The sequence below is a fragment of the Dipteris shenzhenensis genome, chromosome 2 (genome assembly GCF_047967505.1).
Source record: "Dipteris shenzhenensis isolate YYH24624 ecotype China chromosome 2, Dip_SZ_1.0, whole genome shotgun sequence".
NCBI classification, from domain to species: Eukaryota; Viridiplantae; Streptophyta; class Polypodiopsida; order Gleicheniales; family Dipteridaceae; genus Dipteris; species Dipteris shenzhenensis.
The window spans coordinates 29185849-29212176 of NC_141597.1; the positions used below are offsets into that span (position 1 = coordinate 29185849).

At 42.1% G+C, this 26328-nt stretch overlaps 1 protein-coding gene across 1 annotated transcript in view; it reads left to right on the forward strand.

The window, feature by feature from the left end:
- LOC147904591 (uncharacterized) overlaps positions 1–15589 on the forward strand; it is a 52901-nt gene extending 37312 nt beyond the window's left edge. Inside the window, exon 5 of the mRNA XM_087394893.1 lies at positions 15368–15589. Coding sequence (XP_087251019.1) covers positions 15368–15478 — 111 coding nt within the window. The 3' untranslated portion in view covers positions 15479–15589. The remainder of the gene's footprint in view (positions 1–15367) is intronic.
- Positions 15590–26328: the final 10739 nt, after the last annotated feature.

Consider the following 26328-nt stretch of genomic DNA (forward strand, 5'->3'; position numbering starts at 1 on the left):
AGAAGCACTCCTGTGAGCAGCTCCAATCTTATGACAGGATCCCCAACCATGTTGGAGGGTAAACAAGTTTATAAAGTCACCTTGTATATAAAGGCTTCATCCTGACATGGGAGGTTTTATTTTGTCTCACTATTTTATGCATCATCAAAAGAGCCATATCATTACAATGCTCTAGGATTTTTTCTTTAGCTCACTAACATATTTCAAGGTGAAATCTTTTCTGTGATTTGTGGGACCCCCCTACAACGACCTCCCTCCCATGTCAAAAAGCACAAGGTTCCAGCCCTCTCAACTGTTGGAATGCTGTTCTGAAGAACGCCTGAACGTGGAATCTCCCTACATAACTTCTCCCCGCACAGCTAATAAGCAATAGCATTCCAGCTGTCTTAAACACTGAAATGCCATTGTGAAGGGGGCTGGTACCAGGAGACGACCAAAAATATAAACATCCCTGAACAGCTAAGAGTTTTCCCTGTGGGTATTCCAGGATGGTTGCCTTCCATCCACCTTCCTCCCTGTACATACAACAATCTAGCTCTTGCTGGAATGTTGTTGGTATGGATTTGGAGTTTCGCTACATCTATTTCATCTCAAATTGCCTTTTGGTATTTCAAGATGTTTCGAGAAACATGTTTCTCAGGTTTTGAACAGAAGCATTTCATAATTTGATAGGAGTTTCACTTAGAAATGCGCTCTATTTATACATGTAAAATACAATATTATATAAAGTATGTAAGATATGGTATATACAATTATTATTATAAAAACTTTGTCAACTATATAGAGGCTCTCTCACTGTCTCTGTCTCTCTCCTACCTCATCCTATTGGCTTAAAGAGGTATGATACCTCTAGAAAGGGAAGTATTGTGTCAATTTATGGCTTACTGCAACGAAGTTGCGATGATGGACGCCAGTAGGATACCACACAAGGCGATGGAAGCTGCACAAATCATGGGTTGGCATAGAGAGGAATGAAGTGGATGCAATAATGGCGTATAACAGCTGCTGATATACCAGAAATACTAGATAGAGAACCTTTAAGATTTCCACAAATTTTAAGCTCATAATGCTCATGTATTTGAGAGGTGTTGCACCCAATTGATGCTAGGGATCGCTATTACTTGATAGTGATCGCCAGTCCCATAGATCCAGTCAGGCACAAGCTACGTAGGTCAGTCCCTCAACCTTAGGTCAAGTCAGAAGATCAGTCCTTATTCACTGGTATCCACTAGAGAATAGTAGGATAGTGTTTCCATCTTAGGATTCTAGGTAGGTCTAGGTCTTAGCCTAGGATAGGAGCCCTTCTGGGCCTCCTCAGGGTTGAGACAATGATTGACATCAGTGCTCTATCATGGGTTCCATGCGGTTGTAGCATCAACCATCATGGAGCCTCTCTCTGTCGAGACCCTCTTCTCCCTCCCCAGGTGCCAGGTGGACTAAGTCCCTCAGACAACATATAGATGACAGCCACAGTGATGCTACCACAGTTTCCATCCTCCCCATATGGGCTCAGATAGTTTGTACTACCACAGTGATAGCTAGCCTTTGTCATGGTTGAGTTTTCCCTTCACCTTCGGAGTGCTGACAGAAACTCAGTACGAAGACTTTGTATAAATGGATGCTCAAGTATGTGTGGGTGTGTGGATTTGTATGTGTGAGAGCATACTTTTATACTATGGTCTACACTCAATGTTGGGCGTTGATGACGTCAGTGGGGATGTCATAGTAGCTAGTCCCTGCTATGCGTGATGGAGTTTATGGTTTTCAATCTTATGAGTGACTATCATGAGATTGAAACTGCACTATGTTGTGTTTTTAAAGGATGAGTTTGGGAATGTTCTTGGATTCATCTAGGTATATATACTAGTGTTTTTACGTTTGTATGTGTCTTGGGTATAGATGCTCGCTTAGGAGTAAGTCGAAACATCGAGCGACTGTGTTCGAGCGAGCCCAGAGTTTGAACGATGCTTGTGATGAACTTTTTCTAAACCTATAGTAGCAATGGGCTTTTACTAGAAATGGTTGAATCTACATGACACTATTAGAGATTGTTCTTACGTATTTTTCATATGATTCTTGGAAACATACAAAGATAAAACTTCCTATTGGGGATAACTCATAAATCCATGCAAGTCAGCAATGATTCAATGAATACCAAATGAAAAATTATTGGCAAGTTACAACGAGAGAACCTATTATTCGATAAATAATAAATCCATGAAAGTTAGAAATCATTTAATAGATACAAAAGGGAAAATATTGCAATGTCTATTCCTCGAGGTAGTCACTTAAAATTATGCAAGGTAGCACGTGAGTTGAACGGGTTTCTTTATTATGTGGACTTACATACAAACAATAATAGTCCCACCCATGATATAGAAGCTCCTTCTAGAAAAATCCTTCATAAAAAAAGTATTTGTAGCTCATCGATTTTTATGTCACCCATATGATTTGATCCATTTTGTACACGAAATGATCACATGAATTAAATGTTGAAACTATGGAGCTAATAAATTATTGATCACCTTATGACCATGATGCTAACAAAATATGGATCACCTTCATATGTCCATGACCATGTATATACCCGTGGGATAGAGGGAGGGAACCAAGGACCCGAACTCTAGAAAGTTTGTACTTATCTTTGTTTCATCATAGCCATTCATAAAATTGACATTCTAGTGTGATGATTGATGTTCAAAAAGCAATGTGCATTGCTTACTTTTACAGTTATTGTCCTACCCATGGTCTTGTGAGGAATTGATTGTCTTACATACAAACAACAATTTCTGAAAATGTTTGGCAAGGGTCAAGGAAGGAGGAGGGGTGGAAGAAAGGGGTCAGAGTATGGGTTTTTCTTGTGAAGTTTTCATTTTCATAAAGGCAAAAAACAATGGGAGGAGGAGCCTCTCAAGAGGAGCCTCCCAGGAGGCTCCTCCTGCCAATTTTATTTGGGCCATAACTTGTTTAATCAAACTCTAAATATGGTCATGTTTGTAGTCAAAATGATCAAAAGGATATGAATGAATCCATTTATCATGTTAGAGTGTGGAAAGCTCGAACTGTCATCTCGCTCGAACGCAGTCGCTCGAATTCTGGTAATTCTCCTCGCTTAGAGGTTCCACCCTTTCTACTGAAGAGAAAGTGAAGCAAAGGACGAACCTTCTCCCTCTTAGAATCTTTTCCTCTTTCTTTTCCCAAGGCTGCAGGAACCTTCTCCCTTGTCACGGGCATTGACAAGTCCGTGGCCACGCTAGTTGATGCTTGCGTAGGCTATCTAGGTCAACTGCCACGCAGGCATTTGTACAGCCATACAAGCAACCTTGTGCAGTCAGCAATCAACACACAGTCAATGCCACATCATCGCAGGTAAAAAAACACAGAGTTGACTTTTTGATCAAAAGGCAATGCGTTGACTTTTTGGTCAGTGTCATTTTTACCGACCTAGTCGATGGTTGGCGTTGACCAGCCTACCTTGTCAACAGTCGGCGTCGACCAAGTCGGCCAGGCTGACCTAACAGCCTATAAAAGGGCAACCTTGGCCCTCATTCTTCATCCACTCCTCAGGCCTTCAAGCCTTCAAAGCAGCAGAGCCCAAGCCTCCTCGTAGTAGACCAGTAGGGTAGCCTTAGCCTCTTCAGGGATCTAGTGAGGATTCACCTCCTCTAGGTAGTCTAGTCTTCCAGTTTTGCATTGAGGGTTTCAGCCCCTTCACACAACTGTATTCAGCCCTTTGGGCATTCATTATTTAGTTGTATCTATTTCCTCTTTGGAGGTCCACTACATTCTCTCCCTCACTCACATCCACAGCATCACTTTGTGTATTGAGTGCATCATCTTGCAGTTGCAGTTAGTATTGAGTAGGAGAGAGAGTGCTACATCCTTTGCCTTTTGCTTCGTATTCTCCCTCGTAGGAACCTTTTGCTTCTAGAGGATTTAGCTCATTGTATTTGTTTTTTAAAGTCTCATCGACCCTTTGGTCTTTCAAAGGCTCTAATAAACTCTCTCTCTCTCTCTCTCTCTCTCTCTCTCTCTCTTCACACACACAAACCTGTGCTCATGTGTGGCCTCGCCTCCCTGATCGTGGATCCAATGAGCCATATCAAGAGTGATACCTCAACTCTAATGGTCCTATTTGAGTAGAGCTGTGATAGATTGAACTTCCATTGTGCATTCTTGTTACGATCAAGTCTTCTCTCTCATTCAAGAATTCACAGGTGTTCGAGCTACAAGTGTCCTCCTAGCCAACCCACATTCATCAACGATTCAGTTTTAATTGATTGCTATAGACATGTATTCGTAACACGCATAATTCTTTTAGCATGTGTCCCAACACCTTAGGAAGTTTCTTATCAAAATCGCCCCTTGGGAGCAGGGCTAATGAATTAACCCAATTAACAGGCATGGGAGCCTCGGAGCTTTGCAGTTGTCTCGGATATTGATCATTGTTGCTAAAGGAAAAAGATGTACATTCAGGGGAAGAAGTCATATTTGAGCACGTTGCCACTTGCTTGGAACTTGTTTCTCCGAAGTCTGTATTTGAAGAACGGCAAGCACTCAAAAAGCTGCTTGAAAAAGCACAAAGTGGGAGAGAAAAAAAAAAGCATCAATTCTTCTGTATTTCCTACATCTATTAAAGAATTACAGCAAAAATATTAAAAGTAATAGCTCAAATGCCTTATATGCCATCAATTCAAGTCACAAAGAGATTGCCAGAAGTCACACCGTTCCAAAGTGTATTGGTGTGGACAACTTGTTCAGAGAAGCTGAGACGTTGAGATATGAGACTTCCACATCTGCACCAAAGGTCCCTGAACAATTTAGGTGCCCGCTCTTTCTGCAATTGATGTCTGATCCAGTTATTATTGCATCAGGACAGACCTATGAGCGGGTTTTCATTGAGAAATGGTTTGAGGAAGGCCATAATACCTGTCCCAAAACGCGCCAGCTGTTGCCGAACCTTTCAGTAACTCAGAATACCTGTGTTCAAAACTTAATTGCTCAGTGGTGCCAAAACAATAGTATTCCATCTCTCTTGAGTCCTTCCTCACCAGAGATTTCAGTGGTATCTTGGAATTCAGAGTCGAGTACACATGGCAGTCAGCCAGTGGCCCAGGTTCTTTTGCCCTGTCCTAGGGCCCTTTTCAGGCCTATTCCCTGGCCTATTCTTTGCTCAAGCTAGTCGCCATGCTTCTCATGGTACCCCGCCATCTCCCTGGACTTGTTCGAGCCCTAGACCATCTACTCTAGCCCTGCAGCCACCCGTACTATACAGATGCGCCACATGTCCTGCCTACTTGCTGGTCTTCCCCGCACTGTGCCATCACATTCCACATGCTCCACACATCCATGCAGGCTGACAGAAATGTCTGGGGCTGTTCCAAGCCTTGTGCCAGGCCGTACACCTGCTGAACATGCTCTAGACTATGCCACGTGTCAGCGCAGCTGATCTTGGCATGGGTCCAAGTGTTGCTTCTGCTCCGACTGTGTACCAAACACCTCCAAGCAGCCAGGTACATCTCTTGAATGTGCTGCCCACATGGTGGCAGCCTATGTGCTGCCCATGTGGCTGCCCCATCGTCTTGTTTTCTGTGAGTGATTGCTGCCCACATGAGACCCCCATCTCCCTTGTTTTCTGTGAGTGATTGCTGCCCACATGATAGCCAATGTCCTGTCCAGGTGACCATCTAATTTCCAACACCTCTTATTGTGGGCCAATCCCAATCCTTCGATGTAGATACACCATCAGCTCTAAGCTGTGGCTCTTGCTCCTCCAGGTCTAGCTCTCCACAAAAGAGCCACCCTAGTGCACAGGTCCAGTCCAAATAGAACTCCAGAATATGTGGACCATGAGCTCCAAATGAACTCTCAAACGAGTACTTCTCTGGCTTCAGCCCAGGAACTCACACAGTGGTATACTTGGAATCCAAAACTTCTTTCCTTAGTGTGTACTTAGCATAGATGCGCATCACGTAAATGGACAATGCATAGGAGAGATGTGAAACCAACAAAACTTATATTTCCGTCCAAGATTGATACAATACAAAAGAAATGACTACTGCCTCACCCTTCAGTAGTAGGGTGCTATCTAGATGTGAAGGCCTGTACATAACCAAGAGTTGTTCTCCTACCTCCGTGGCACTCCCAAAACACTTGGCCTATATGCTCCCTATGAGCTTGTGTGGGCCTCTGTCATGCCCCACAAACACACCTTCAAGCTGCACCTCCCGGACAGCCACAAGCAATGCAGTGCTTGACCTGGAATCTTGACCTCATTGCTGCTCCGAAACACAGCCAATGGTGAGGCACAAGCTCCCCCTTTGATCTGTCTTCCTTTTTGCCTTGATAGACAGCCAGGGTGAAGACTCCTGTGAGCTCTTTGTCTGCAGCTCTCAGCCCCTTTCTTTGCTGCTCCAAATCCTCCTGATGGAGGCTCAAACCTGGCTGGAGTGCTGCTACAATCTGCTCAATGAACTTATGAAGGGATAGTGAAAGAGCCCAAGGGGTTCTAGAGCCTTTTATAGGGCTAGATGCCCTCCAAATCAACCGACCCAGACATGCCGACTCACCCAATCTCTCAGCCGACTTGCTGGTCTGTGGGTTCAGCCCCACATGCAGCCCTTTTGCTGCTCAAACGGTCCCTCTTGGCCACGTGGCAGTCTGCTAGTGGCCCAGGCTCTTTTACGCTGTTCCGGGGCCCTTTTCAGGCCTATTCCCTGGCCTATTTTCTTCTCCATCCAGTCACCATGCTTCTTCTGGTATGCTCCCTAGACTTGTTCCAGCCCTGGATCATCTGCTCCAGGCCTGTACAGACACGTGCAGCCACCAATACTGTTACATACAGATGCGCCACATGTCTTGCCTGCTTGCTGGTCTTTCCCACACTATTCCATCATGTTCCTTTTGCTCCAAACATCCACGTACACTGACAGAAATGTCTCGGGACTGTTCCAAGCCTTGTGTCCGGCCGTACAACTGCCGAACATGCTCCAGACTATGGCACATGTCATCACAGATGATCCTGGCGTTGCTACTTCTTCGAAACACCTCCAAGAAGCCAGGTACATCAGTTGGATGTGCTGCCCACATGGCAGCCTATGTGCTGCCCATGTGGCAGCCCCATGTTCCTTGTTCCTTGTGAGTGATTTCTGCCCACATGACAACCATTGTGATGTCCATGTGGCAGCCTAGTTAGTTCAGCCCATGTGGCCCCTAACCTAGACCAGCTCCCCAAGCTCTCCTCATTTGGGGGTTCACGATTGGGGAGGTGACCATCTAATCTTCAACACGGAGGTCATGCCACATTCTGACTAGAATGTAACATTCCTTCCCTCTTCAAGCATCAGCGTCCTTGAGGATGAAATCTGGAATGCTCTCTGCATTTGGTAAACGGGTTCCTAGATAGCTTCTAATATTTTGCATTGATGTTCTCCTCTATTGCATGCAGCCTTTGAGACATCTCCTTTATGGTGTCTTTTAAGACCATTATCTCATTTGCTAGCTCCTGATTTTGTGCTTTTAAATCCATATTTTCCTATTGGATCCCAAGCATTGATTCTCATAGGCTCTAGGATAGGAAGTTGTAGAGAAAGAGGCATGGCAGATTGGAGAAGGGGATAGAATTGGCAGAGGGGAGAGAGGGAAAGATTGAGAAGGAATGAGAAAAAATTTCACAGCATGGCTGTACAAAAAGTGCAGCAAACAGCAACTACTAATCAGCCCGGTAGGGGATAAGGGTGGTCCTGGACAATGCTTTCTGGCTGGTATGAATTTTCATCCTTAGGGAGTCCCCGCCACTTGATAAGATACTCCATGTAGACCTTGTTTCAGAGTACATGGTCTCATGGGTTTTACATGGTCTCAGAAACCCATGATGCGCTCCGGGACATAGAGGATGTGACCCTCCTCATCCATAGGTGGTAACTCAGGCAGAACATGGACATGCTGTCCCACATGTGGTTTCAGCAAAGACACATGGAAAACATCAAGGATCTTGGAGATACTGGGTAGCTCCTATTGCTATGCTACCTCTCCAACCTTGTAAAGACCGTAATACCAATGAGCAAGCTTTGTGTTGGTATTACCTTTCAGCGAGGCATAACGGTTCTTATGGAGATGCAAATGCACATAATCTCCCTCTTTGAAAGACAAACATCTCCAGCATTCGTCTGCATATTTCTCCAGCTTGGCTTTCGCATCCTGCATATTCTTTTAGCGAACTGCAGAAGGACATCCATCCTCTCCAAGTCGTTCCGTGCTTGATGATTTTTCACAGCCATATCAGCAATCGAAGAAGGCATCCCGACCTTGCATCCATACATTGCTCAAACGGGTTCATGCCAATGGAGAGATGCTTGGTATTGTTGTAGAAAAATTCAGCCATTTATCCCAAGACTTTTGAGAAAGTGTCCCGTACAGATAGTGGTGCCATTTCTTGAAAGCATGTAAGATAGCCAACATCTCATGATCAGAAACATGGTAATTGAATTCTTGGGCATCAAACTTCCTGCTTTCAAAGGCTATTACCCCGTGTTCCTTCCTCAGAACAGCCCCCAATCCTTTGCCACTTGCATCTCCCTCCACAATGAAAGGACGTGAAAAATCAGGGCATACCAAGATAGGTGCATGATTGAGAGCAAATTTCAGGTCTTCAAAGCTGTGTTGTGCTTCCTTTGACCACAGAAAAGCATCCTTCATCAAGAGGTCAGTAAGAGGAGCTGCCCTCTTGGCAAATTTGTGAATAAAGCGCCTGTAGAAGGAAGCAAGACCTAAAAATACTCTCAACTGGGTGGGGTTTTGTGGCTACGGCCAATCTTTGATGCATTTCACCTTTGCGGGATCCACCTAAATGCCATGTCTACTCACAATATGCCCCAGGTACTCAACCTCCTCCTACCATAAAAGTGCATTTGCTGGATTTTTCATAAAGCTGATACATCCTCAAAATTTCCAACACTTGCTTCACATGCTTAATGTGCTCTTGCCTATCCTTGCTATAAATGAGGATATCATCAAAGAAAACAAGCACGCATCTAAAAACAAGTGGCTGCAATATCTTGTTCATCAGCGCTTGGAAGGTGGCCGGTGCATTAGTCAATCCAAAAGGCATCACCTTGAATTCATACAAACCCCGTTTTGTGCGGAAGGCCATCTTGTGCTCATCTCCGTCTTTCACCTTGATTTGATGGTAACAAGACCTCAGATCTACCTTCGTGAAAAACTGAGCACCCTTGAGTTCATCCAACAGGTCATCTATCGTGTGGATTGGAAACCTGTTCTTGGTAGTGGCCTTGTTTAGATCCTCATAATCAATGCACATGCGGTACGATCCATCTTTCTTCTTCACCAAAAGCACCGGGGAGACAAAAGGAGAAGTGCTATGAGAGATAAAGTCCTTCTCAAGCAATTCCCACACATGTATTGCCACTTCCTCCTGCTCACCTTAGAAAGATGGTACGAGGCTTTGTTTATGGGCTTACTGCCAGGCTGTAGAACAATGACATGATCCACAACCCTCTTGGGAGGCAATTGGGATGGCATATCGGCAAATAGATCAGCAAAATCCAAGAGCAACTTCTCCATATCAAAATCCTCAACATGGGGAATGCTACCCCCTTGAGATACTGACACATTCAATGCATAGAGGGCATTCTCCTTCTTGAGTTCTCTGGCCAACTACCTTGCTGAAATGAGCTGCAATTTAGGAGTGGAAATGCCATGCAATGCTACAGTTCTACCCCTGTGGATAAAGCTGAGTGATAGGCATTTAAATCGATGCTACTTTTACCCAAAGATTTTAACCAATTGCAGCCCAGGACAGCATCTATCGGGCCCATGTCCAGTGCCAAGAGATCCCCAGCAAATTCATAATCCTCAGAGCTTGATGCTTGCATCTTGGCAACAAAATTTACTGATCAAATGCTGTCCATTTTCCACCTCTACTCTCAGCCCATGATCAATCTCAGTAGCAATCAGTTCTACCTTCTGTAAGGTCTTAGAATTGATGAAACTATGAGTGCTACCGCTGTCCACAAGCATGTGAACAGTCCTGCCATTAATTTGCCCTTTCAATTTGATAGTTTCAGGACTTTTGGCACCCATCAAGGCATGAAAAGAGATAGCATAAATTGTTGGCTGCCCATCCCAATAGATCTCTTCCTCGTCCATAGGGGCATTTCCATTTGCATCCTCTCGCGCAACTTGGTGCTCCACATGAAAGACTGTAGGCCAATGGCCTCGCATGCCATAGGTGGGCTGAGTGTCATTTGATTGTATACCATGCATATCATGTTCAATAGCACCACCGGGATCAAAGGGGAAATCAACCCCCTTCGTGGCTCCAGTATCTGGAGCTTCTTCCACGTCATGTGCATCCTCTGAATAATCATGAGGGGCACCTAAGGTAGCAGAAGCATCCATTAAATTCTCATCATCCGATATCTCAATAATTATGCCGAGTTTTGCAATGCCACTGTTACGCATTTTGCAAACTTCTCGATGCTCAAGAGTCCACTTCTGATCACATTTAAAGCATAAGTTTACCTGCTTTTTGCTGTCCATAATAGCCTTGGCATGTTGTTTAAATTCTGATATTTGATTACCAACACTTGGCTTAGCTCTTGGCTTAGCATCAGATGACTTGTCTGGCTTAGCATATGGCATCTTGCTGCTGGTAACAGTGGGAAACTCGGAAATGGTGTTGTTGCTGATTTCCTATCATGCCAATCAGTCACCTTAGGCTTCTTCTCAACCTCATTTGCAGTCCCGTATGCGCTGCTCGCTGCCATTTTATACTTGCTGGCATATTTGGGCTAAAACACGTTTGCCAATTGGGCTGCACGCTCAATTGTTTGAGGGTTATGTGCCTTCACATCTGCAGCCAGGGAAGGACTCAATCCATGGATGAAACACAACAACTTTCCTTTCTCAGATACGTCCTGTACAAACAAGGAAAGCCTCCAAAAGAGACAATGCATAGAATACGAAGGTAGTAACCATCATTTCTTTAAAACCCCTCCATGTGGTTGGCCTTTGAGGCATAGTCGTGCATGTGCATACTCGCAAAGATTATGCGGTCCTCATCTTGCTTTGGGTAGAAGTAGAAATAATCTTCCAGCTTCGTAAGCCAATCCTCTAGCTCATTAGGTGTGCGAGTGTCCCCTTTGAACTCATGCATTGTGAGTTTGTCCTTGACATCCTTGGCTGCATAATTCCTGTGTGCATAAACTCCAGAAGTGTGGGCATCATCATGCTTGAGGTTCACATAATCGGAGAAAGACATCTCAAGTTTGATGGCCTCAGGTAGGGCCTTATATGAATGCAAGGAATCTAACAAAAGTGGCATGTTGCCCACCACTAACCCCTTGCTGTGTAGTAGCTACTGCCATCTAATACACTACCTGCGTCTGGCTGTATGTGCTCACTGGCAGAGCGATAGGTGCATGAACCCCTGGTTTGGGTCTCTCTGCCAAATGCATCTCTCCGAAATAATGGCATGTCAAAGGGTTGAGAAGAGGATTGATCTCTCTCCCAGGGGTGTGGCCTGCCATATAAACCAAAACCAGCTTCAGGCATACTCGTTGTTGCAGTAAAAGGAGCACTAATTGGATGCATACCAATGGGTCATCCCAAAAGAGATGGCTCGGCCTGCATAGATGCAAAAAACTGTGAGCCAAGGCCCAAAAGATGGCTTGACATCCTGCAAGAAGGTGCTCTGCGGCACAGAGAATACATCATCCAAGTCCAAATAATCCCCATGCTGGGGTACATGCAACAATCCAGAAGATTGATGCTCATAGACACGGCGGGCATCTGCCATAAAACCCCTGCGTGGAGTAGAAAAAACGTCTTGACTGTCTGAGCGGTTCCCTTGCTGGGGTCCGGGCTGCTTGCCCTTGTCCTACATAGCCTGGCCGATTTGCTATCCCCTCCGCAAGAAGGCATTCTGAAGCATAGACAAGAGAGCATCCAAAATTTCCCTTGCTCCATAGGTATAGGAGATGCGGGGTGAGTAGTGGTAGCTATCCCACCTGTAGGAGCACTCTCAATAAATGCCATCTGCTCCTGTCGAGCAGCCTTAAATGGTAGACGTTTCGGTGGCATTGTGATTGTCTCGCGGGGGAGTACAAATGCAGGTAAGAAATGAAGCTGACTCAGAGAAATAGACAGCAAAACTTGTTGTAATGAGCACCTGAGATAGTGTGCAGAACGACAAAAAGGGCCGATGGAGACGATTAGGAGGAAGATCGATGAAGAGGCTTTGGAAGGGAGTCGAAATGACTCCAAACGGGGCTATGAAAGGCTCCTAAAAAGAGGCTGTAATTTTGACTTTTACCTTTTTTTTGGGGGGGGGGGGGGGGGTCCTAAATGACCTAGGACAGTTAGGACCTAATTGAGGACAGCTGAGACACTTGGGACTCCCTAGTTAGTGAGACCTAACCAAGACTACATTTAACCCTGGTTAGTTCGACTAACCAACCAAGGCTACCCAACCCATTGAACTAACCCTAACTACTAACCTAACCAACCACTAACTAAACCTAACCCTAGTTAAAGACTAACCTAGAATTTACTTGTTTGTTTCCTAAGGTTTTGCATGGCAGGCGGCGATTGGGCGAGACTGGTGGCGAAAGGGCGGCACATGGGCGTAGACGGTTCAGTGTGTCATGACGTTGCGGCTGTAGGTGGCGTGGCGTGGATGAGTTGCAGTGACGGGCGGCACAAGCAATAGGGATAGGCGACGCATGGCACTTGGCGTCGGCGTCAAATCCACGGCGGAGCGTGGGAGTGGCAACAGGTCTGGGTCGTTGATGGGCTTCCGAGAGGTACCGAGGACTGTCAGGTCGAGGGAAAGGGGGGTGTTTGTGAACGTGCTTCAGGTTATGGGACTGTTGAATAGCAGTTTTTTTGGGGGGGGGGGTGTGTTTGTGAACCAGGCAGGTCGGGTACCGTCCACCTCCACCTTTAGTCTCCAACCTGCTCTACTCTGGTCTGCTCAAACTGCGTTCATGAGACCAGTTCTAGCCTCCGCCAGCTCCGACTGAAGATTGTTGAGATTGTCCGTATCTGTATCCCTGCTCTTTCGAATAGCAGGCCCAAGAAAGGGCTCTGATACCAAACATAGAGAAAGAGGCATAGCAGATTGGAGAAGGGGATAGAATTGGCAGAGGGGAGAGAGGGAAAGAGGGAGAAGGAATGACAAGTGAGGAAAGGGGAAGAGAGAGAGAGAGAGAGAGAGAGAGAGAGAGAGAGTAGGCAGCACGTAGGAGGAAGGAGTAGATAAGATTAGATGTCACATCAAAAGTGTACAATAAGAGATGGATGGGGGGGACTTATATGGTCCCTCCACATTTCCCACCTAAGAGGCCTCTAAAGGTCCTCTAAATTGGCTCTTTTATCCCCTTCATCACAAAAGTTAAGATATCTCGTTTTGCCTTTGGATTGATTAACTTTGTAAGGCACCTGTTGATTTCTAAAGGGAGTTTGTTTGTGATGCATCTGTTAATTTCTACAGGGAATGTTAGGAGTGTTGTTGTCATGTCTGATGATGTGTTTGCCATACTGAAGGGCCTATCATCTATTAGCAATCTGTTAACCTATGCTTCAACCCCCGACATACCAAAATCAAATGAGGCTACCTATCTTATTTAAGGAGGGGCAAGGGCCTAGGCGTCGCTCAACAGCTTGAACGTCAATCAACACGAATAGCAAGGGAGAGGGCCTTCAAAGTCAAGATCCACCTCCTTGCTTATAGATCTACATTATAGAGAGAGTAACTGTGAAGCAACAGGTATGGATATGGCCTGAAGGGGTGCTGAGTGATAAGGGTGGGAACATGGGGGTAGGAGACTGAGAGTGGTGAGGTGACATTTGGAATGTGGATGTGGTGAGTTTGACTGAGAAGGGGAATGTGGGTGGCTGAGGGTTAAGGGTGACAGAAATGAGGCATGATATGGTGAGGCATAGAGAGTTGGGCTAAGCGGGCATGTCGGGGATGCCCTTCATCTCAACAGTGATGATGATGCTGCTAACTCTGGTGCTGGTGCTGTCACATCCATGGATAGTGGTGGTGCTGTCACCTCTAAGGAAAGTTGTCTTGGGTAGAGGTTGTGTGGCAGTGCCATCAACCTGCAAGCCACTGCGGTTGCTGCGTTTGTTCACATCATTGATCCTGAGCTTTTTTTGTTACTTCTCTTCCTCCTTGAGTTTCTCTTTCTCTTTCTCCTCTTTATCCCTTTTGCCATTTATCTCGCTCCTATTTCTTCTCTCTTTTTCTTTGCAGAAAACACTCTTGCTGAAATTTATGGAGGGGGGGGAGGGCACACAGCCCCTCACACCTTCCATTGTCTGAAGGAGGTGGTGGACTGAAGGGGGTCCTTCCTGCCCACAATAACTCAGACAAGTCAAGCACTTACTGTAGCAGATAATTTGGGCCTGATTTGGAGAAGAGGTTACTGATTTCTGAGCAGTGAATGATGCGGTTTCTGAGCTCTGTTTTGTGCAGCCTGTTTGAGCAGTCAGAACTGGGGCTGGAGTCCAGCAAATGCAAATGATGGCATGGGCTTTCTTGGAGGTTCTTCCTGGAGCTGATTGGAAGGTTCTTTGTCTTGATTGGGGCTGCAGCAGAGGCACGTTGACCCTGGTTCCAGCAACAGCAGATAACAGTCCCTGGCGCATCAAATGGTGCGATTTTCAAGGCTCAAGCAGGAGCAGATGTTGGCTCAAACTCCCAAAGTCCCGGGCCCTTCTTTTCACTGTTTTCTTGGATGGGCTGAGGAATTGCTGGAGCTCCAAGATTCGATTTGTAGGAGCTTCCGAGGTGCAGGAAAGAGTCGTGATTGCTGGAGCTTCCTAGGTGCTGGGGCAGTTGCATGCTGACCCAGGAGCAGTCGCGGGATGAAGCAGAGGCAAATGTGGGGCTCTGTTCAACCACGATGGTTCAGGACAATCTCATAACTAGTGATTGAGCTGAAGCAGCCACCACGGTTGCATGATGTTTCAACCACCGATCTGGTTTAGTAAAATAACAATATATTGCTATTTTGTTGTGAAATATATTGCTGTTAATTTTGGCTCAACCACGCCAAGGTTGGGCTGAGTGGGCGGGTAGGGTGGGCTGACGAGATAGAGAGAGAGAGAGAGAGAGAGAGAGAGAGAGAGAGAGAGGTCTACCCATTTGACAACATATGAAATTAGTATCTACCGAGTAATGCTAGAACAATTTGCTTCTCAAACGTTTGTGCCTATCTGCAAAAAGTGTGAGGATAAAATGAATCTCTATGAACTAGGACTATTTTCACTATAACATTAACAATGCATTTCCATGCACTTCCTTTTTGCTTCTTCATTGATGTTTTTTGTGTTACAGGGTCAAGAAGTACATGGCATCCGTGGACTTGTGAACCTGTTTGGAATAGAGTCTCCAGGGCTCACAGCATCCTTAGCTATTTCTGACATGGTATGTGCAATGTTAGGTTAGGGAAGTAGACTAGATTTAATTGAAATATGTCCTATCAAAAGGTTACACTGATCAATCCTAGAACGGTTCAAACTCATTATGTAAACCTCAATAACCAAAGGTTATGACGATTGTGCTTTTCTCTCTCTACATTTTCCTTTTTTGGTTGAAGCTTGTCTATAATAGATTTTGAGCACTAATGCCATGCCATGTGGTATCATCTTTCGCACATGGTTGAAGATGGTGTCATGCATTTGTAACATATGAATCTAGAGGCTTTGTGATGTCAGATGATTTCATTGTGTAGTCTTAATTCCTCTCACGTTTGACTTCAAATTTTTTTGGGTGGACAGATTGGCGTTTTAATGCATTTCAGAAGTATAAGCAAAAGTATGTTATGTACAACAAATGAATGAGAAATGTAACTTTATTTCTGTTGAGAAGATACATTTGACACAAATTTATCATCCATGAATCTTTAGGTTGAAGCTATACTTCTTGCATAGACCTCATTCCCAAGTTCCCTCTTTTATTTCATTGCTCTGCCTCTGCTCTATATGCCCTGCAAGGAAGCTTTCCTTTTTTTTTGCATAGAGATTGTTTGTGTGCTATTGCTATTTTTTTTTCAAAGCTAAAATAACAAGCTTTATAAAGTAAATATGGTTATGTTAATGAGCAAAGGCATTGTTAATATAGCCTCTCACCACAAGTCTTGTTGGTAAGGTATAAATAGGTGGCATTTCTAAAACATAACTTAAGTGATATTCGATTACTTGTTGATTTGCTTTCAAGACTTTCGAAGCGAATTGTTGTTTTGGGACTTGTAGGGATCTTGCTATAACTAGGGGAAGACAACTAACACTGTACTAGGAATACATGGTTCCACCTCCACCTCCCCCTCCTTTAGCAAAAGTATAAGCAAGAAGTATGCTGATTTATGCCAAATGAATGGGATGTTTCATTGTTCATAGTTGGTCGAACATGGAGTAGCACCATGTTTTAACCATGCATAATATGTCCAAGAAAAATCACATTGTTGGTGTTTGTAGCACAATATCTTGTGCATTGTATGAATGAATGGAATTTTTTTGAGAAGCTAAGTTTAACAAAATTGTATCATCTATGAATCTTAAGCAAAAGCATTGTTAATATAGGCTTTCACCATATGTCTTGTAGGTAAGGCATAAATAGGTAGCATTTCTTTAAGTAATTACTTTGTTAATTTGTGTTCCAAGACTTTCTATGCCAATCCTTGTTTCTAGACTTGTAGGGATCTTGCCACAACAAGGGGAAAATTGTTAAATCCCACCTCTCCCCCCCCTTTTTTTGGGTTGGCCTTTTCCCTTCGCTTGTCCTCCATTGCCTTCCATTTCTAAATAAAGAGTATTTGTGCATTATCACAGGAGCGAGTGTTTTTGAATGAAGAATAAATGGAAAGGCTGCCTAATATCCCAAGTGATGAAGACATTGCACTTGAGGTCTAAAGCACGGTTAATATTCCCACATGGTTGCTTCACCCTCTTAGAAGGTTTGCTTTGGAAGGGTTGATTTGGGACATTCAATATGAATTCCCCTTTTATACGCCTTTTAGTAGGTAGTTGACCTAGACTATTTTGTGCCCTAGACTACTCTAGTGTGATATACAACCCTTGTTTGTTGGAGTGTTAGTGGCTAAAGATTCTCAGGAAATAAAGTATTACTAGTGTCTTTTTCTAGTAAAGCAAGGAAGGCTACGGTCTTGGTTGGGAGGATGAAGGGCAAAGGGTTTCACCTTCATCCCCCAAGCCCTTATCTCCCATTCCAAGATGAAGGATTGAGGGATGAACTGATCTTGCTTGAGGTGATGAAGGGAAAAGGGTTTCACCTTCATCCCCAATTTTGAAACCGATCTTGGGTTTAAAGGGCAAAGCAAATTTTAAAGTTTGGGTTTTAATTTCTCCAAGATCAGTTTTGAAATTGATCTTGGAGAAATTATTTGCCCTTTATCCCCCAACCCAAGATTGGTTTCAAAACCGATCTTGGAGAAATTAAAAAACCGAACTTGAAATTTATATCCAAACTTAAAATTTCCATTTATTTTTTTCAAAATTTTTTGTTTTGTAAAAACATAGTCTATTTATGTAACTACCTCCACCAAGATCGGTTTTATGATCGATCTTGATATCAAACTTAAAATTAGAGTTAAAGGCAAAATTTGAAATTTTGCTTAAATTCTTCAAAATTCAAAATTGGCTTAGATTTTTCTTGTTACTATATTTGGCATAGTTTGAGAGAGAGAGAGAGAGAGAGAAAGAGAGTCTATTAACGTCCATGGAAGACCAAGAAGTCTACATGAAAACCACTTAGTATATTAGCTTAGGGAGGGTATCTCCCAGGGAGTGCATAACTTAGAGTCTTTTGGCTTGGATTTAGACTCTTTAATGAGTGCTAGGTACACTGCCCATTTCCCATCATTCCTTGCAGCCTCGACCTTAGCTAATTCCGTTGCCTTATTTTTCAATTGATCTTGTGTAAGTTCTTCAGCTATCCATATCTTAGTTCGTTTCAGCTTGTAGGATTGTCGGAGAAGCTTGACTCGTAGATCCAATGAGTTAAGCATAATGATAGCATGACCTTTAGACTATAAGATACGAGTTTCTTTAGGTTCATCGTCATCATACATACATACATACATTCATACATACATATACATATACATATACATATACATATACATATATATATATATATATATATATATATATATATATATATAAAATAAATGTTTATATTTGTACATTTGTAAATGTAGAATATATTTAAAATATGTTTTAGCATTCTATAAATATTTTGTGTAGTAAAACATAATTAGTGCATTTTTAATTATTAAATTATATGATGATAGAGATACATTTTAAATATATTTTAGTACAATAAAATATTTTATCACATTCTTAATATATATTTCAAAATAGAATATTAAATATATCGTATAAATCTTCTAATATCTATTACTAAAATATCTTTAAATACAATATATTTTAATATATTTAACTATTATACTAAAATATTAATAATAAATATTTATGTATGTAAGTATATTTATATTTAAAATATGTTTTAGTATTCTTTAAATATTTAAATATATTTAAATTTCTTCTTTGGTTATATTTTAATTAATAACAAATATAATTAAAATATTTATATACGTAAAAATATAAAAATAAATTATATTTAAAATATATTTTAGTATTCTTTGAACGTTTTATTTCTTAAAACGTATTTAGGACATTTTAATCATTAAAATTTTTTTTCACATGGATATTTTTTAAAATTATATCTTAGTGAAAGCCTTTGCCCTTCATCACCTAAACCAAGATCGGTTTCAAAACTGTTCTTGAATTTTTATTCTCCACCATGCCTACGAGTCCAAGATGGGTTTTAAAACCGATCTTAAACTTTCCCATGATGAGAGACAAAACCTATGTTGGTTTCATTCTCCATAGGCCATGATTGAGCCATGATTGATTTTAAAAACCAATCTCAAACTTTCATGCTACATCAGGCATGAGACATCAAGATCTTGAACTTCTATTCTCCACCACGCATGAGAGTTCAAGATTTAAAAAAAAACTGATTTTAAACATTCCCATCATGAGAGACCAAGATTGGTTTTATAACCGACCTTGGCTTAATCTTCTCACTGGAAATGATGGAGGCCAATATCGATTTTAAAACCTATCTCAAGCTTCATCCTCCCTCGAGCATGAGAGATCAAGATCAGTTTTAAAACCAATATTGAAGTTCTCTTCCACCCCACCTAAGAGTCCAAGATCGGTTTTAAAACCGATCTTAAACTTTTCTATGGTGAGAGACCATGATCGGTTTTAAAACCAATGTTGACTTTATCCTCCATATGACACGATGGAGAGATAAACATCTATTTTAAAACCAATCTTGATTTCATTCTCTACAAGACTTGATGGAGGCCATGATCGGTTTTAAAATCGACTTCAAACTTTCATCCTACATTAGGCATGAGACATCAAGATCGGTTTTAAAAAGCAATCTTGAACTTTTATCCTCCACCATGCATGAGAGCTCAAGATTGGTTTTAAAACTGATATCAACCTTTCGCTTCATGAGAGACTAAGATCGGTTTTAAAATGGACCCTAGCTTTATCTCCTTACTAGACTTGATGGAGGCCATTATCGATTCTAAAACCTATCTCAAGCTTTCATCCTCCCTCAGGCATGAGAGATCAAGATCGGCTTCAAAACCGATCTTGAAGTTCTATTTCACCTCACCTAGGAGTCCAAGATCGGTTTTAAAACTGATGTTAAATTTTTCCATGATGAGAGACCATGATCGTTTTAAAACTAACCTTGTATTCATCCTTTATATGAATGATGGAGAGACAAGGATCGGTTTTGAAAGCGATCTTGGTTTCATTCTCCATAAGACTTGATGGAGGCCATAATCGGTTCCCAAACTTTCATCCTGCATCATCAGGCATGAGACATCAAGATCGGTTTCAAAACCGATCTTGAACTTTTATCCTTCACCGCGCATGAGAGATCGATGATCTATTTTAAAATTGATCTTGAAGTCATCCTCCATATGACATAACGGAGGCCAAGATCCGTTTTAAAACCGATCTCAAACTTGCATCCTCCATCGGACATGAGAGATCAATATCAAGCACGTATGAGAATCTTAGATCCTCCATGACGCATGAGAGTCCTAGATCAGTTTTAGAACTGATCTTGGCTTCTCATCCTCCATAGGACAAGAGTTTGGTTTTAAAACCGATCTTGGTCTTTCATCCTCTATCCGTTATGAGAAACTAAGATCAGGACTGTTCTTGAAGTCTTATCCTTCATTAGATATGAGGGACTAAATCGGTTTTAAGATTGGTTTTATCTTCCATCAGGCATGAGAGATGAAGATCGGATTTAAAACCAATCTTGACCTCTTATCATCCACTGCACAACTGATCTTAAACTTTCATCCTCCATTAGGCATGAGAGACAAAGATTGGTTTTAAAACCACTCTTAAACTTTCATCCCCCATCTTGCATGAGAGATCAAGTTCGGTTTCAAACCGATCTTGTACTTTTATCATCCGCCGCCGCGCAAGGATGACTTTTTTCACTTACTTCTGTTAAGAGGTGAACCTTTTATATTGGTGTCAAAAGTTTGTATGGCATAACAAAAATAAAGATTTGAAACTTTTATGGGAAAATACTTAAAGTTTGGCCAGGATTTACAAAATTTCCTTCGAAAATTGAAAGAACATATAAAATATTATAATACGTTATATCAAAATTATGAAACAAAAAAAAACTAGCTCGATAAACTTTCGCCAGGATTTTATATTAATATATACATATAGCTTCGATAAAAACATCCCTGGGGCCCGTCGCGCATGAGAGATCAATTTCACTTTAAAAACTGGTCTTAAACTTTCATCCTCCATCGAGTATGAGAGACAAAGATCGGTTCTAAAACCGCTCTTGTACATGTCGTCTGTGCATGTCGTCTGTGCATTAGGTGCTAGGATCGGTTTTTAAACCAATTTTGGCCTTTCATTCTCCACCAAGCTTGCCTAAGCCATTGTTGTTTATGTTGATGAAAGATGAGAAGTATTACTAAAACCAATCCATATCAACAAAAATGAGAGGAGAGACATTCTATAGGCAATACGCTCAACAATGGTGATATGGTGGAATTTAGTATTAGTGGCACTTGTGTTACATGCGGCAGAGTATTCAATGGTGATGCAGGTGGCTTGTGTCAGGGTGTGCAAATTGGGTCTTCGTGTGTATCTATGACAGTAAATGTTTGTTTTAATGCCGACATTGAACTTTCGTTTCCTAAGAATGGATACATGCAAACTTGGAGATGCAGTGGGGAGCACTATTAGGTGGGAAATGAAATACTTAAAGCTCTATGATAAAGATAGCATTGTAGAGGAGGACGAGGTGCATATGAAAAGTATTAGTATGCAACTTAGTAGATCAGATGGATATGATGTACGAGAGACATGAAGAGAGCAAAAAGTGCTTCTATGGGCAAAGGATAAGACACAAACTCCTAAAATAGGGGTAGTGTTTCTAGTACAACCTTATGAGGTTGTAAACTTCCAAGAGTTGGGTGAAAATGCTATAGGAGTGATAGTTGAAGAAAATATACTACACTCAGAGAATTTGAGTAGTGACAAGATTAAAATATCTGTTCCAATTCTAGAGACATGGCCTATAGATCAGATTACATTTGAGGATGGTTCACTGTGACAACCCTTGGTCTATGAGTCCTTTATTGGTGATTTGTTGGAAAATTCCAAAGCACAAGACGGGAGTGGTAGTACTTGCCTGAATGTCGACAACTTCGCACAAAAAGAAAATATCATATGGTCAATGACAAGCCTAGAGAGGAAATTGAATGCAATTTGAAGAAGAAATGCACGTATGAAGATGTTCAACAAGTGGCAATTATAGATTGTTGCAACTTGAAGTAATGTCAGATTGTAGATCGTGGTTTGGTTTTGCAAATGAGAGTGGAGTTTTGGAGCATGAACTTGGAGAATCGATTGACCTATATCTTCAATAGCTTCACTGATGCTGTACAAATTGATTCAAATGGTATTGTGTCACACCTGCTTATCTTTGATGGGAGGGAAATATTTTTGCAGGTCGGTATGAATTGCACAAAATTTCTAAAATTTCGTACTATAGGTACAAGGAACAACATAATGCTGGATCCACAAACACCGTGCATGGAAACAAAGGCATCATTAGAAAAGGATGGGATCACGTGGAGATGGCAAGAGCTGTATTACGTGACTTTGTGAATAACAATGCTGAAAGGATGCCCCATAAAGCTCAAACAAAAATTGATGGAGAGAAACACAACTCGTCATTCCAGATATGTACAAACAAGTGGACATAATGCATGAGATCAATCTGACCATGAAAATGCTAGGATACAAGGAGGTTCCAAAATCAACCTTCAATAGAATTTGGAACACGGACTTCAAGCATATCTCAGTTTCCCATACAAGCACATTCTCAAAGTGTACTCTTTGTAGTGTAATCAAGTTGAAATTGGGTGCTACTAAGATACCAACAGATTGTGAAAAGCTATTTGTAGAGCGGAGGGATCACATGAAACAACAAGTGAGTTGTCGGCATGTATATTATTCATGGCGTTACAAATTAGAGAAGGACCCTCAGCAAGTCTTATGCATCATACATGATAAGATCGATCAACAGAAGACAGCCATACCGAGGCTCAAAGTTAGCGAAAAAGATATCGATAAGTCATATCAGTTGCCAATATCACTAACTAGAATGCTAACACATGGACATGGACACGAAGCATATGGGCATTTTTTGCTTGGTATTTGGACAACAGACCCAAACTTTACCATGGGATCATTAGCACTATGTTTTCGAAACTTGGAAAGAGAAGATAAGCATGAGTATGGTGATCTTGTACACAATACTTTAAATACTTCAAGCCAGCTCCTTAATTGTGTAACCTCGAGGACAATCAATGTATGGAAAGTCAAATCCTTATGCTCATAGATTCTTGCAAGTTCATATATAACACATCCACTTCACCTTTCAAAAATCTTCCACCTTGCCTCTCGTTGCAATGAGACAATTGTGGATCGAAGAACAAAAATATATATGTTTCTACATACTTTACTAGTGGATAGGTGGGTTTTCTTAATAATAGAGATGGGTTTCTTAATGGTTGGTCATACCCATGAAGATATTGATGCATTGCTTAGTCATTTTTTCGAGCAGTGAGGACAAGTCATTCTCTCAGTCTAGCGCATCTTATGAAAACCTTCAATGAGTGCACAAGCTCAAGGCCCCCGCCCCTTTTATGATGATGACAAAGGTTCCAGACTTTAAAGGGTTTATTGATGGTTACTTATGTGAAGTGTATTGGACATTCAAAGCCACTGCATTTTCATTTTTTCATGCAAGATGACATTCGAATAATGCAATACAAAATGAATCACACACAAGATCATTGGATACCAAAGGGTGGTGGCATAGAGTTGTGGAAAAGAGATACTCTTGGGAAACCTTTGTTGCTAGTTGGGGAACCAACAGTGCTTCCAATGTGTGAGTACTGAAAAGATAGTGCTCAAGTTGTGAGTGGCATAAAGGAATATATAAAATATTGGGACAAGCATCGCATTGAAAAAGGCTCACTAGATCCTTATTCTATATACATAACGCTAGTGATACATTATTGGGAGAACATGATCAATGCATTGTCAGAATTTGCATCAACTATGCAAAGTCAAAATATATGTACATGCTTTTGGCCACATACATCACATGCAGTAAAATAGAACACCAACACTGAAAAATAAGGTTTCATGGGTTTAAAGGCACTATAAGACCAATATTGTGGCCCACAATGTAACAAGCCCAAAGATACATTCCAACCTCTTATAGATGTAAAAAAGGATGACTTTGTTCTTGTGAGGCCAAGCGACAATATATATCCAATTTGGTTGGGTGAAGTCAAGTTGGACATTCAAACAGAGGGATGATTGCTAAAGTGTGTGTGGTGTCACATCTCACAAACAATAAAAATTGAGTTTGGAATAGATTGAGTTGACAGAAGAGTGAGTTCTCAGCCACCCCCTTCAAAAATCTCCCATTTGATGCTTTTAAGTTGTTGTTTTTTGTGCTTTTTTTATTTTTCGACACACAAAAGTGGAACAACAGAAGAGAGATAGAAAGGATAGCAAAGATGCCTTGGCACCCTACGGGCCCAAGAGCCTTTTAAATGTAAAGAAAGAGAGAGTGCTAAAAGGAAAAGGGTTGGCCCTCCCTTCAAAAGATGACTTGTAAGGGGGAGAAATGTTTGTTAAATTTTTAAAGAAATTACTCTACATTTGCTGCATGCATGCATTGACAGAATCATTTGTTGCATGCATGCATTGAAAGAATCCTTTATTGCATTGAAAGGTATTAATCTTTAAACTTTTACATTAATGCATGATAACCCATTTGCATTTCATGTAATTAAAAAATTTAAGAATGCATAGGGTGGGAGTTATTTTGAGATGCTTGCGTGATCACTATTGTGTGGCAAATGCAGCTCTTTGCTAGTGTCAAGTGAGAAAGATTTCTGCACACACACACAACAAGATCTAGTCTCGCAAGCATGGCCTCAACCGCTGAAAGACCAAATGGTTGATTATGGTCTTCATTGTTGTATGCACAAGTTTGGAATACAGGCTCCTTCTCTTCCAAGAGTGTCTTTGGGTGTTCTCTTGTCTCCTTTGTAGTGCCTTTGTGTTTGCCACTCCATCCCCCTTTAGTCTCCTCTTCCCTTCTCCTTCTCCCTCCCTTCTCCGCTCTCTTCTCCCTTCTCCCCGTTCCCTCTTTCTCTCATGGAAACACACTGCAATAATTCGGGAGCCACTTGAGTGACACATGCAGATGGCTCGTGCCTTGTATTGCTCTCACAAGGAGTACTTGGAGTGGAGGCTCCATCAACATTCCTTCAAGATCCCCATGACACATGAGTCACCGTCGAGACAACACACTGTCCCATGAGATTAGAAAATGATTCCCTCAAATGTGAGGATGTAATGGAAGGAATGGGAGGATTGGGGTCTTATGGAGCTGGAGTTAGGAGCCACGGAGGCCCCAAGATTGTGGTTCAAGTTTTTCCCCATTTGAGCTTCGAAGCTCATAGCATGCTTTAAGCTCAAGGACTTCGTGTGTGACGGATCATATACCGAGTATGAATCGCCTCACTACCAATTCACAATCAGTCTCTATGCCTTTCGGTCCCATCCTTGTCTTTTTGAAAGAACTCCTTAAGCATTGTGCCTTGCAAAACTGCCTCCATTTCTTTGGTAAAAACATGGCAGTTACTTGTGTGAAAAACTTAATGCAGTGTTTTAGGCAATGCTTTAATTCATCATCCGACATCCCTATGGGAAATTTCAGTTTGCTTTGATAGGTGTGCTTTTGTACCTTTTCCTTTTTGCATTTCATGGTGGGTCTTCACTTCATTCGAGGTTTCCCACATAGCAATATACGCTTGTCTTAGCCTCGTGCCTCCGAGGCCAAAGCTATTTGGGTCTCAAACTCCCTGAGGCTTGTAGCCACTTGAGATATTTGTGCCAATTTATGCCTTAAGCCTATAACCGCTTGGGATATTTGGGGCTCGAACCCCCTGAGACCTAAAATAGCTTGAGTTATTTGTGGTTCAAACCCCATGAATCTTGCAGTATACTTCTTCCATGGCTGTAACTGTTAAAGTAAAACATGAAGCCTAATCACCTCTAATCATTGCTTACCCTCTGCATTTTGCGACGACTATACCTTGTGGATGCTAACATGCCCCCCTTCCTATTGTTGAGCTACCCTCGGATCAGCTGCACTAGAGGAGATGGGTGGAGAGGACCGGGACCGTTTGGAGGACTGTGTAGCGGTCCTATTGGCATGGAGTGAGCCGAGTTAGGTATGAGCAAAACTTCCAAAAATGGGTGGCATGCATGTCCTCATATGTGTGGATGTGATGGTCATGGAGATTGTAGACACAGAGGTAGAGGTGGAGGTCTTGAAACTCAGTGGGGCCGATGTCAGGGTTGAAGACAATCTGATTATTTTGTGGAGCCTATCTCATCAATCGGTTGACTGTGGGCAGGGAGATCATGGAGGAGTAAGAGGAGTAGGCAGTTAAAATGGACATTTGCAATGATGGTTAGATCACGCACAGAGCTGTATGTGTCGTTGAAGGACTAGAGGCGAAAGCAAAATCCCTCTTGTGTCATCTCTTTCGGGAAGTTGTAATTAGAAAAATTGTACAACATGTTGGGGTCCCGTTGCTGGAGCTCACGGAA